The 12,170-nt window shown below is 59.0% G+C and overlaps 1 protein-coding gene across 1 annotated transcript; it reads right to left on the bottom strand.

Annotated features, from left to right (window-relative positions):
• Positions 1-489: 489 nt before the first annotated feature.
• Positions 490-3,479, bottom strand: SLC25A1 (solute carrier family 25 member 1). The gene is made up of 9 exons (XM_079943220.1): positions 3,226-3,479; positions 2,857-2,964; positions 2,689-2,788; positions 2,444-2,582; positions 1,989-2,073; positions 1,741-1,845; positions 1,534-1,649; positions 1,384-1,457; positions 490-1,168 (listed from the first exon to the last, which is right to left on the bottom strand). The coding sequence occupies exons 1-9, from the start codon at positions 3,308-3,310 to the stop codon at positions 1,054-1,056; spliced, it is 927 nt and encodes a 308-aa protein (XP_079799346.1). The 5' UTR covers positions 3,311-3,479; the 3' UTR covers positions 490-1,053.
• Positions 3,480-12,170: the final 8,691 nt, after the last annotated feature.

Genomic DNA, 12,170 nt, shown 5'->3' with positions numbered 1-12,170 from the left:
AGCCCACACGCAGCAAAGAAGACCCAACGCAGCCAAAAAAAAAAACCAAAGGACCTCGTGCTCAGAGTCTCAGGGGACCAAAAATTGGTCACCCCAAAGCAGTGCCCCTTGAGCAGACCATCACAGGGAAACCATGAGGGGGTAAGCTGGGCTGGGCCACAGGCTGCAGGACAAACAAGAGCCCGAGAGCACTGTCTCCAGGTGCAGCCACCAGCGTGGGGCAGCTCTGCTCTGCCCACTCAATGTTGCCTGCCAGGTGACCCTGCAGGATCTTGCCCCAAGGCCACAGGCAAGGCCTGGATGGAGGCCAGATGTTCCTTGGCCTGGTGTCAGGCCTCCCAAGGGGCTAACACTGTGGCCACAGCTCGCTTGCCCACCAGCCTGCCTGGCCCCAACAGTGTCCTCGGATGAGGAGTGGGCCTGCCCTTGGCAGAGGTGTGGCCACCACTGCCCACCCACAGATGGGCTGACACAGGGACAAGAGGCTGCAACAGGATCCAGTTTATTCTGCCTTGGAAGGGTGGTCCTGAGAGTGGCAGGTGCCACCCTGTCCTGGGCGGAGGGAGGGCCCAAGGGCTGGTTAAGGCCAGTGGCGGGAGAAGCGGGGGGTACGCAGCCCCTGGAATGCAGTGAGGCCAGGCTGAGGCCCAGAGGCAGCTGTGGTAGGCCAGGGTGATGCCCCTGCTGCCCAGGGTGGAAGGCACCAGGCTGGGACCAGGCCATGGCTACAGGGCCGTGACCCAAGGCCACACAGGCACCCCAGGAAGTGGGGCATAGGGTCACAGAACACGAAACATGAAACACAGGCATACGAGTAAGCACGTGGACAAGTGGGCACAGATTCACAGGCCAGAGGAACACCCGGTCTCAGCTGGACACATGGACACCACAGTGGTGTCATACAGACCACAGGGGACACATGGACCCGATGGCCACAGGGGACAGCCCTGGGCCATGGACTGTAAGGGACAGGAGAAGGGGGCCTTTTGGCACGACTGCACTGCAATTGTGAGAAGGGGGCGCTGGGAGCAGCCCATGCGCAGACCCCGGGGCTCAGTCTGTCTTCCACACTTTGTTGAGCAGCTTCACCACCTCGTCATAGATGACGAACACGATGGCCACGTCCAGGCACACCCGGCCCAGGCGGGGGACGGTGCCCTTGTAGAACCTGAGGGGGGAGGGTGAAGAGAAGATGAAGCTAGCGTGTCTGGAAAGTGTGGGTGGGTCCAGAGATCCGAGGGAGGAGCAAGAGCAGAAAGAGCAGACTCCCTGGGGACAGGACAAAGGGAGGGCCTGGGATGGGTGGACAGGAGGTGAGGTGTGACCCAGGTGGAAGGCGGGGGCCTGGGGTGGGGACGGCAGCCCTGCCCCTCCCCCACTCACGCCTTGGGCCCCTCGTTCCTCAGGATCTGCAGGCCGCAGTCCCACGTGTTGCGGTACTTGTGCGCCTCCAGGCCCTGCAGAACACCAGCAGCTGCGGGATTCAGCAGCCAGTCCCACCCCTTCCCGGTCCCGCCCAGGCCCCGCCCCCACCTGCATCCGGGTCTTGATCACGTCCAGAGGAGTGTTCCCGAAGACACTGGCTGCGCCCGCGATGGCTCCAAACACGCCAGTGATGAGCGGGTTCATGGGCTTGTTGGGGTTGTCCCCTGGATGGGCGTGAGGGCTGCGATCAGAAGGGGACGGAGGACAAGGGCTGGGTTCCAGGTCTGGAGGTAGGGTCTTGGGGAACAGACGCACCTCGGTACCAGTTGCGCAAGGAGGTCATGACGAAGAATCGAATGGCCTGGTTGGATCCCTGCTTCAGCACGGTGGCCGTGAGGCCCTGGTACGTCCCCTTCAGCCCTGGGGCAGGCAGGCACTGCGGTCACACTGACGCCTCCAGGCCCCAGCCCGCAGGAGCGCCAAGGCAGGAAGGGGAGGTGCCAGCTGTTTCCAGCCGGACCCAGGTCCCTAACCCCACCTGAGGGTAAGGCTGAGTGGCTCACCTTGTTCCCGCACGATCTCCCTGACCCCGTGGAAGAATCCTCTGTATTTGGGGCTGGGGGAGGTCTGGTCATGGATGAACTTCACCTGAGAAAGAGGGAAGCAAAGGCGCTGGCTCCCAAGGGTCAGGGCAAGGGCACACCTGGCCTCTGAGACACGTGGCCCCAGGAGCAAGAGGGCCACCTTACCGAGGAGCCTCTGCTATCATGTCTGCTGGTTTTTCCCCACAACTTAGGCAGCAAACACGTGTTACCTTATGGTTTGTGCTCGTAAGTTTTTTAAGACCTTGTCTTCCCACTGCCTCCAGAATAGAATCCAGTCCACAGAAGGCTCTTCCAGTGGGCCTCCTGCTCCAGGCTCCCCAGGCAGACCCCTGCCCACCTTGATGGTCTCCACCGGGCACAAGACCACCACCCCGGCCCTCTCTCACGCCTGTCCCCTACCGAGACCTGCCCACCTTGATGGTCTCCATGGGGCACACGACCACCACGGCCTCGGCCACACCAGCGCCCAGGCCGCACAGCAGCCCGCGCGTGCTGTCCAGCCGTCCCTGGGCGTCCCGCATGTGGTTGCTGAGAAACTCGAACATCCCGAACCTGGGGTGGGAGGCAGAAGCATGAGAGGGGCCGCCGCGGGGCCGGGACTCCCTCCCGCGGCCCCGGGACTCCCTCCCGCGGCCCCGGGGCCCCGAGCCCGCCTCACCTGACGGCCGCCTTCGGAATGGAGCCGTAGAGCAGGGAGCTGAGGCCGCGGTACAGGCCCAGGACGCCATGGTTGCGGACCGTCTGCCGCACGCAGTCCCCTGGGGGAGGGGGCGGTCAGCGACCCCACCCGCCGGCCTGCCCGCCCCCGCCGGCCGCCCCCACTCACCGATGCCCCGGTAGCGCGGTGGGTGCGAGCGCTCGTCCAGCTGTAGCTGCGTTTTCACATACTCGGTGGGAAAGGTGATGCAGATTTCGATGCCACCCGCCAGGCCGCCTGCGGGGAAGGACCGAGACCCGGACCGCGCTGAGACCCCTCCCCCTCCCTCCCGGCGTGCCCCTCCCCTGCCCCCGCCCGGACTTTGCCCGCCGCCCGGGAGCCGGGCCCACGCCCCTCCTGCGGTCCTAGCGGGGGGCCCGGGGGGACACGCGGAGGGGCCCGGGCCCGCCCGGAAGCGCGGCAAAGCCGGTGTCCCGGACCCACCCGGAAACGCGGCGGGGTCGGGTGGGGGTCGGGGTCCGCGTGCGCGTGCCCCACCTGCCAGGATCGCCTTCCCCGGGTGCGTGAGCGCGGCCTTCCCAGGCGCTGGCGCGCCGGCCGCCAGAGCGCGGGGCGCGGGCATGGCGGGCGGGGTTCGGGGCCCGGCGGCGGCCTCGGGTCCGAGCTCCTGCGCTCGGTCTTGGCGGCGGCGGCGGCGCCGATTATGGGCCGGGGCGGGTCGGCCGCGTCACTCCGGGGCTCCGCCCTGCATAGTCCGAGCCCGGCCCTGCCCCCGGGCCGCCCGGAGCCCGCGGGAAACTAAGGCCGGGTGGGCCGGCGGCCCAGCCAATGGCCGCGCGGGCCCGACTGGGCACCGCCCCCGGAGCCCCGCCCCCGGGGCGCGTGGGGCCGCCCCCTCCCTACCGGGAGGGCGGGGCCGCCCCGCACCCAACGCGCCGCGAGGCCGCCGCGGGATTCCAGGCTCCGGGCGGCGCACACGGTGGGGAGAGGACCCCTGACAAGCCCTGCTCACCGCCCTCCCCCCACAAGAGGCTCCGCAGCTCTTCTGGCCCCTCCCGCCCACGCCAGCACCGGCGGGGAAGCTCGGCCCGGATAAACAGACTTTCATTTAATGTGCGAGTTACACGTTCTGTCCAGCGGGTCCGCAAAGTGACCCGTTGGGTGGGGGCAGCTCTGCCAGCGCGGAGTGGACAGGGCGCCGTTCCCCTGCGCCTGGGAGTACTTGCGCTCGACTCCCCAAGAGTGCAGGCTCCAGCCAGAGGGCCCAGTGGTCGGAGTCCACCTCCTGCGCGGCGGCCGCCGCGGTTGCCTCGGGCAGTCAGTGGCCGCCCCAGGCCCCGAGCGGCTCAGAGGCTGCCATCACTGGGCTCCAGCAAAATAAATGACGTCCAGGCGTCCCGTCTCCCGTGGGTTCTCTGCGCTTCTGGGGTGACGCGCTCCTTGGGGAGGTTAGTGACCCGTAGAGGGTGCTGCACCCGGCGCCCTCCCCGCGGAAGCTGCACAATGGAGCCGGCGGGGGATTCGGCAGGCCGGGCCTGCAGTGGGCCTGTTGTCTGCGTAGCGGCGGCCTGCGGAAGAAGAGGCCCAGGGTGAGGACTCCTGCTGCCCCCGAGTGGCCAGGGGTCCAAGGAGCAGGGTTCAGGCCAGCCCAGACCACACAGAGGCTGCAGGGATGGTGGGAGTTGCTGTTGTGGGGCCCCTGGAGGGCTGGCCAGGCTGTAACCTCGTCCCCACACAGACACCTACTTAGCTCAGTGGGCTGCGTCCATGCATGCCCATCAAAATATTAAGAAACAGACTGACATTAATGCTGGGTGGGCCTGAGTATGGAGGACACAGGTGTGGGAGGCCTGAGGCTCTGTGCTGCCTGCCCACAAACTTCAGGCCTGTGTCCCTCCTGCAGCCTCTGTGTAGAGGACACCAACCGCTCTGACTGCTCACGGCCAGGCCATCCAGGCAGCTTTCCAGTGCAGAGCAAGAGCAGGCTTGTTGCCTGCGGCCAGGCAGTTGGGGGCGGGGGGGGGGGGGACACACAGCAGTATTTGTAGCTGGGCAGCCGCCAGGCATGCAGATCTGGGAAGATGAGGCCATGCCAGTCCAGCAGTCCTGGAGCACTGATCTTTGTCCTCCCCGTCCATCCCACCCTGCCCGAAACCCAGCCAGGGAAGGGCAGGCAGTGTCAATCACTGCCCCACTCTCCTCCCCTCCCCAGGGGACTAGGGGCTACGGGCTGCCCCCTACCAAACAGGAGAGGGGCAGGTGCCACCATGTGCTCCTCTCACTGCCACAGTCTGTCTGGGGCGTCCAGTCTGTCCACCTGCAAAGAGGAGGGAGTGCCGAGTGCCTGCCTGACAGGCTGCGTGCGGGCTGGGCCTGGGGTTGGTGGGGGGCTGGGCAGCAAGCACACAGCCTCCAGGAGAGTTAGAGCTGAGGCTGGGCACACGGGGCACCCACCATGACCTCTGTAACCAGGCAGAGGTGGGGCGGGGGACCCTGGTGAACCCCAGCCTCCGCTGCAGCCCTGTGCCTTCAAGTGGGCACTTGGCCGCCAAGGCACCAGAGTGGTAGACAGTGACAGCAGTCCATGGGTGCAGCTGAGTCCTCCTCTGGACATGGGGACACTGCTAAGACAAGGCAGTGCTTCCTGCTTTCAGCTAGTCCAGGCTGCCCATCCCTCTTAAGGAGACCAGTCAACTGACACCTGGGACTCACCCCCCCGCAACAGCCATCTGAGGACAAGCTGCCCCCCCCCCTTCCTCCCGGAATTCCCAGATGCTGCCCGTGCAGTGCTCACAGGCCTGTGCAGACACATGGACAGGGAGGGAAGAGGGTGAGGCGTAGCCATGGGGCTGCGGGGTGGTCACACTGTGTTCTCCAGACAAGAGCAACTGTGTGACTGGGACTCCAAACAAGCACCTGGGTGAGAAGAAAGTCACGTGTCCGGCACATACTCAGATCTGGGAGAGACCAGACCAGCCGGGACCAAGCAGAGACAGCCCTCCCCTCCCTCCATGAGACCAGGGCTGAGGAGAGGAGCCGGACAGTCTGAGCTGGGCCCATGGACTCCCCTGGGAGAGCCCAGGGGGTTGTTCCAGGAGGGTTGGCCCTCAAGCTTCCCGGATGAGTCGAGAGGCCCAGGGCCCGATTTTCCACTTGGGAAGGGGCCCTGGCCTTCTTGTCCGGACCCTCGGCCTCACAGCACTGTCCAGTCGGCCAGGCCCCCCACCGCCTGAGCAGCCCCCCTCGAACCCCCTCAGCTTGTCCCAGACAAGCTCCTGTCCTGCCCTCCAGCCGTCTCTGCTTTAGTCTTCCCCATCAGTGATGATAACCCTCTGTTTCTGATGTTCAAGTGCCAAAGCAGTCATCCTTGGCTTCTGTCACTCCACACCCAATCCATGTGCACGTGGCGATGGCCGCCCTCTCACCCCGAAGGATCACTGATGGCCTCTCACTCGAGTCAGCACCACCCGAGGGCTCCCGGCTCCCACCCCTGAAGCCTGTTCTCAGCAGCAAGCCCCTCACCTCAGGTCCCAGGTCCCACTGCGAGTATGACCTGAGGCCTGACGACAGCCCGTGCCCCCCGCCCCTACCCCCAAGGCCCTTCTTTGAACACCTGGCACGTTTCTGCCTTTACCTGCCCTGGCTGCTGACACTCCCTTCAAATGTCCCCAAGACCAGGCCCCTGGATTCCTCTGGGCTCTGCTCAGGGCCGCCTTCTCACTGAGCTGCCTTGATGGCCCTGCTGTGAAGCTCCATTGGCATCGTGGCCCCCGCACCTGCCCCACCCCCAAAACTCATCCCCTTCAAACACTGTGTCTGTCGCCTGTCAACCTCACTGAATGTGAATTCAACCGAATAGGGTTTTTCTGTTTTGCCCACTGATAACCATTACCTGGAATAATGCCCAGCACACAGTAGGTGCTCAAACATTTGCTGAAGGGTGAGTGTTCTATTTGCCAGCCTCCGGGCTGCTTCAATACCCTCCACTGTTTGCTTTACAATTCCTTTCGAGAACTTCTACGCAATAGGAAATCTCGTGTCACCGGACCTTGGTGGCACGCAGCTTCACAGGCTCACAGGTCCCCGAGTCCTGGGACTCATTAAGCCCCCCCAGGCTCCTGCCCCTCAGTTGTGGGGGGCGGGGCTGGGGCTCGAGCTCCATGGGAAACACTGCTGAGCAGGGTCACATCTCCAGGCTGCCCTGACCGATCCCACCCCCATGACCACAGCCCAAGGGAGGCCCAGGCACTGCACACCACGGCATCCGCCTGTGAACCACCCAGCAGCAAAGTGTAAGTACAGCACCAGCACGAAGGCCCCACCGTTCCAAAGGTCTCCCGGGGTCCCCCTCCTGGGCTGTTGCACAGCCTCTGTCCCTAAGGCCTCGTGGGTGTGGCTATGGCTCTGTCACCACCAGCCCAGTGGTCTCAGCAAGTCACCCAAGGGTGGTCCCATGGGGACTGATAGGGCTTTTGAAGGTCCCAGGACACAAGAGAGGGGAGGGCACTTGGAAAACCCCAAATACCAGCTGGCAATGGGGCCCAGGATGTCTCATATGCCAGTTGGGGTTCATTTACAGAGGGGTCATCTGCCTACCCTCTGGGTGACAACCGCCCCTTTGTCTGCAGTGCTTAAGCGCCAACGCCAGAACACCAGCACTGGGGCTTTCGCAGGTGGATTCTGAACAAGCGGAGACCTGGTGGGCTTCACGAAGCTGGGGGTGGGGGGACGTGGGGGCGCATCTGACCCACAGGCCAGGCGGGTGTTGGACAAGTGGGGTGAGGAGGACTCCCTGATCCTGCCAGGCCTGCCCAGGGGACGGGGGTGGGTTTGGGGTGCACAGAGGGTTTGATGGGGTCCCCAGGGCTGTCCCTGCGGGTGGCGCTGATTATCTTCACTGTACTTGTGCTCCCGGCACGTACTGTGTGCACCCATGATGCTGATGTCAGGAAGTGAAGAAAGAGCCCCTTGTTCTTTATTTGTTTTTTTTTTGACAGTTCTGTTTTATTCAGTGGAAATTTTTAGGACTTCAAGCCCAGGAGGCAGCATCTCAAGTAACCCTGAGCAAACTGCTCTGAGGAGATGGGGGAGTCAGGATATATAGGAGTTTTGCAACAAAGGGCAGGTAGTCTGCACATCAAAAGATTACTGTTAATTAAAGGAAACCAGATATCTCAAGTTAAGGAATTTAGTGCTTTTCCATGTATGGGAAGATGCAAGAGTCTGGAGCCCCTTGTTCTTGAGCAGAAGAGGCTTCTGCTCCAAAGGGCTCTGGCGAGGCCATCGGGCTGCAGGCCTCTCCAGGGCTGACCGGGAGGACCACCGCCAGCAGAGCCAGCTTCTTGGAGCTTTCCCACCTTCCCGCCTGTGGCATGCGGTACAAGTTTTCTTGGAGCAAGAGGCAGAAAACGCAGATAAAAGTAATCAGCACCCAGAGATGACTGGTCGCTACCCTGGGGCATGATCTTGGCCCGTGTTTTCTGTGTGATGTGTCACCAGCAAACCCTGGACCCGCACACTCACACATACAGATGGGGTTGTACTGTTTCCCACTGAAACTGGAAACACCCTCTCCCGTAGCTCTGTCTGTTCATTCTGGACAGCAGGGTAGGTAGAGTCATGACATATATACTGTTTAATTAACGCCTTGCTACTGATTGGACATTTTACTCTTTTATTAAACAATGCTTCACACATTCATTGAAGCTAAACCATGTGCACATCTTTACAAACTTTTTCCCACTCACAGATGATTCTGATATTGTCAGAGAGTTTCGAGAATCTTCCTGCCAACCGACCACAGAAAACCAACAACGCCAACTGACACTGATTATGCCAATAAGGTGATACGATTTTAGAAAATACTTTAAGTTGGGATGCTAGTTATAACACTGATAATTCCATGCTATTAGGACAATTTCCGGAGCTGATTAACCAACATGGAGCTCCCCTGGGCCTTTGCTTACAGGGTTCTCCTAGTCATCCCAGAGGACAAGGCAGGCTGAGGGTGTGGAGGTGACCAGGGTGGAAGCCAGGTGGGCATGAAACCAAGTTCCCCCACAACCCAGCTCCTCTGCCAAGTTTATTTTATTTATTTATTTTTAAGGAGTGTTTATTTATTTATTTATTTATTAGGGCTGCGTTGGGTCTTCGTTGCCACGTGCAGGCTTTCTCTAGTTGCGGTGAGCAGGGGCTACTCTTTGTTGCGTTGTGTGGGCTTCTCATTGCGGTGGCTTCTCTTGCTGTGGGGCACAGGCTCTAGGCGTGCAGGCTTCAGTAGTCGTGGCTCACGGGCTCTAGAGCACAGCCTCAGTAGTTGTGGTGCACAGGCTTAGTTGCTCCACGGTATGTGGGATCTTCCCAGACCAGGGATTGAACCCATGTCCCCTGCATTGGCAGGCGGATTCTTAACTACTGCACCACCAGGGAAGTCCCCTCTGCCGAGTTTATGATGAACCTCTCTGTCCAAAATGTTATTCCCTTTTCTTGTCCAACACCTGTTCCCTCAAGATTGACACGTATCAAAGAAAAGGGGGAACTGAAACCGAGCGCGACCCTGTGGGGCCCTCCCAGGCACAAAAGCCTTTCCGTGTCCCTGCTTCTTGTTTGTAGGAAAATGACTTCAGCCTCCTAGACCTTCCCTGAGTTCCAAAGGGCAGATTCAATTATTGATACTAATTAGGGAGTGAGGGAATGCAGAAAGCAGCAACAGTGCAGCATGGGGCAGGGGCCCAGCTCCTCCTCATGGGAGGCACATAACAGTCTGACATATACCTCTGAGTGCTTCTGCAAGGAAGGACTAAAGCCCCCACCCAGGTGGAGGATGGTGACTTCAGGCTGAGCACAAGCAGTGGACCCCAGACGGGTTACAGCCATAAGACTGATGATTGAGATTCTGGGAACGCCACCCTGTTACCTCCCCACCAACCAATCAGAGGAAGGTCACACACCCTGCAGACTTCCCCCCAAATTTTACCTATAAAAACTCTTACCCAGGACTTCCCTGGTGGCGCAGTGGTTAAGAATCCGCCTGCCAATACAGGGGACACAGGTTTGAGCTCTGGTCCGGGAAGATCCCACGTGCCGTGGAGCAACTAAGCCCATGTGCCACAACTACTGAGCCTGCGAGCCACAGCTACTGAGCCCATGTGCCTAGAGCCTGTGCTCCACACAAGAGAAGCCACCGCAATGAGAAGCCTGCACACCACAACAAAGAGTAGCCCCCACTTGCCACAACTAGAGAAAGCCCGCGTGCAGCAACAAAGACCCAACGCAGCCAAAAATAAATAAAAAAAACAAAAACAAACAAACAAAACAACTCTTACCTGGGGGAGGGATGGATTGGGAGCTTGGGATTAGCAGATACAAACTACTATATATAAAATACATAAAAAACAAGGTCCTACTGTATAGCACAGGGAACTATATTCAATATCCTGTGATAAACTGTGATCAGTTCTCTGATCTAAACTCCCATGTTTCAGTTTGTTTGGCCTCACTGTGTGTCAGGCACATGAACTTGTGTTTGACAACAGGTGTGGTTGGGGACATTGTTGTACAGCACTCGGTGGCCTCAAACAACCCCTCCTCCTAACAGGGGTCTCCAACTTATAGACAATCAGGTCTACTGAGATCTTCTTAAATGGGACGCCCCCCAGAGTTGGTCTGAAGTTCCCAGGTGGAAGCAGTGTTTTCTGTTTCAAAGCAGGTGAGTATCTCGCTGATCACACAGCAGCCTGGGCCTGCAGAGCCCTGGAGGAAGGAGCGGCTCCAGCCTGGCCCCACTCCTGGTGTGTGACCCTCATGGCCCACCTGCTCCCACGGGAGGTGCAGGTGTGCTCTGTGCTGCAACCAGACCAGCCTTCTTCCCACTAGCAACCGCCAACCGGGGATCTTGTGCTGTGATTCCCCACCAGCTTTCTTCCCTGGTGGCTTCAGCTTCTACGTCCTCTGCTCCGAGGCCCTGGTGTCCCCCACCTCAGCAGCCACATCAGAGCTGCGCCTGGGGAATGGCCTCAGCAGACCCCAGCTCCTGCCCCACCGCCCTCGCTCCCTCGGTGGTGCTGGCTCTCTGGCCTTGCGGAGAGCCATTCTCTGCCGAGTTCACACCAGGGGCGTGGGGTGAATCCTGATGCCTACCGTCTGCCTTGAGCTCCGACGCCAGCCCTGGGGCTCCCCCACCAGCAGCCATGTCTGGTCTTGTCTGCTCCTCAGACCCAGCTGAGAACCTGGCCTCCCACTCCCCGAGGAAACAGATTCAGCCAGAGGGGCCGCATGTGCTGGAGGTCCAGAGTCAAGTGTAGTCTAAGAAATCTGAACTCTTTTTTTTTTTAAGGCTGCACCATGACGCTTGCGGGACCTAAGTTCCCCAACCAGGGATAGAACCTGTGCCCCCTGCAATGGAAGTGCAGAGCCTTAAGCACTGGACCTCCAGGGAAGTTCTGAAGAAGTCTGAACTCTTAATGAACCACTTTGTTTTTCTTGCATAATAGTTTATACACTAAAGTAAATATATATTAAGTGGTTTATAAAGAAAAACCAAGAAGTTACTCAGTAATTTTAAAAGCTTACTTGATCTTTTTTTAAAAATTTTTATTGGAGTATAGTTGATTTACAATGTTGTGTTAGTTTCTGCTATACAGCAAAGTGATTCAGTTATACACATACATGTATCCAATCTTTTTTAGATTCTTTTCCCATATAGGTCTACTTGATCTTTTTTGTAATTTTCTGTTCTGTGCCAGATAATCCCAGTACCCACAGTCTGTCTGGGCAGGTCTAGCTCTTACTAACGGGGCCTCATTTCCTTACACATTTTGTCAGTGTTTTTACGACGAGCTCAGTTTTTCTTGGAATGGTATCTGTCAGAATTCTTTGAAGCCTTGATTGAAGGTAGGTTCTCCTTAAGAGGACTTGTGGGGCTTCCCTGGTGGCACAGTGGTTAAGAATCCACCTGCCAATGGAGGGGACACGGGTTTGAGCCCTGGTCCAGGAAGATCCCACATGCCTCAGAGCAACTAAACCCATGCGCCACAACTACTGAGCCTGCGCTCTAGAGCCCGTGAGCCACAACTACTGAGCCCATGTGCCACAACTACTGAAGCCCGCATGCCTAGAGCCCGTGCTCTGCAACAAGAGAAGCCACCATAACGAGAAGCCCGCGCACCGCAACGAAGAGTATCTCCCGCTCATCACAACGAGAGAAAGCCCACACGCAGCAACGAAGACACAACGCAGCCAAAAATAAATAAATGTATAAATAAATTTATTTTAAAAAAAGACTTGTGTTTGTCTCTGGCAGAGATTGGAAATTGTTTTAAAATTAAATTCCTTACTTGAGGTTTTTTTAATACATGAATTTGTGCTACAACCATCTGAGGGCCGGCTTGCCAGGCCCAGTTTTGTCCTCTTAATCTAGCACCGTGGTTGCAAAGAGCTCTTTCTGTTCCTTTTCGCCCAGTCTCTCAACAGAGGGCTAGGCA

This window comes from Stenella coeruleoalba (assembly GCF_951394435.1).
Source record: "Stenella coeruleoalba genome assembly, chromosome: 14".
Classification (NCBI taxonomy): domain Eukaryota; kingdom Metazoa; phylum Chordata; class Mammalia; order Artiodactyla; family Delphinidae; genus Stenella; species Stenella coeruleoalba.
This window is presented reverse-complemented; position numbering and strand designations above follow the sequence as displayed.

Coding starts and splice junctions, on each gene's coding strand:
- SLC25A1 (XM_079943220.1), bottom strand. CDS start 3,310: ATGCCCGCGCCCCGCGCTCTGGCGGCCGGCGCGCCAGCGCCTGGGAAG. Junction 2,965..3,225: donor GGGGAAGGCGATCCTGGCAG/GTGGGGCACGCG, acceptor CCTTCCCCGCAG/GCGGCCTGGCGGGTGGCATC. Junction 1,169..1,383: donor AGGAACGAGGGGCCCAAGGC/GTGAGTGGGGGA, acceptor CTCCCCCCTCAG/GTTCTACAAGGGCACCGTCC.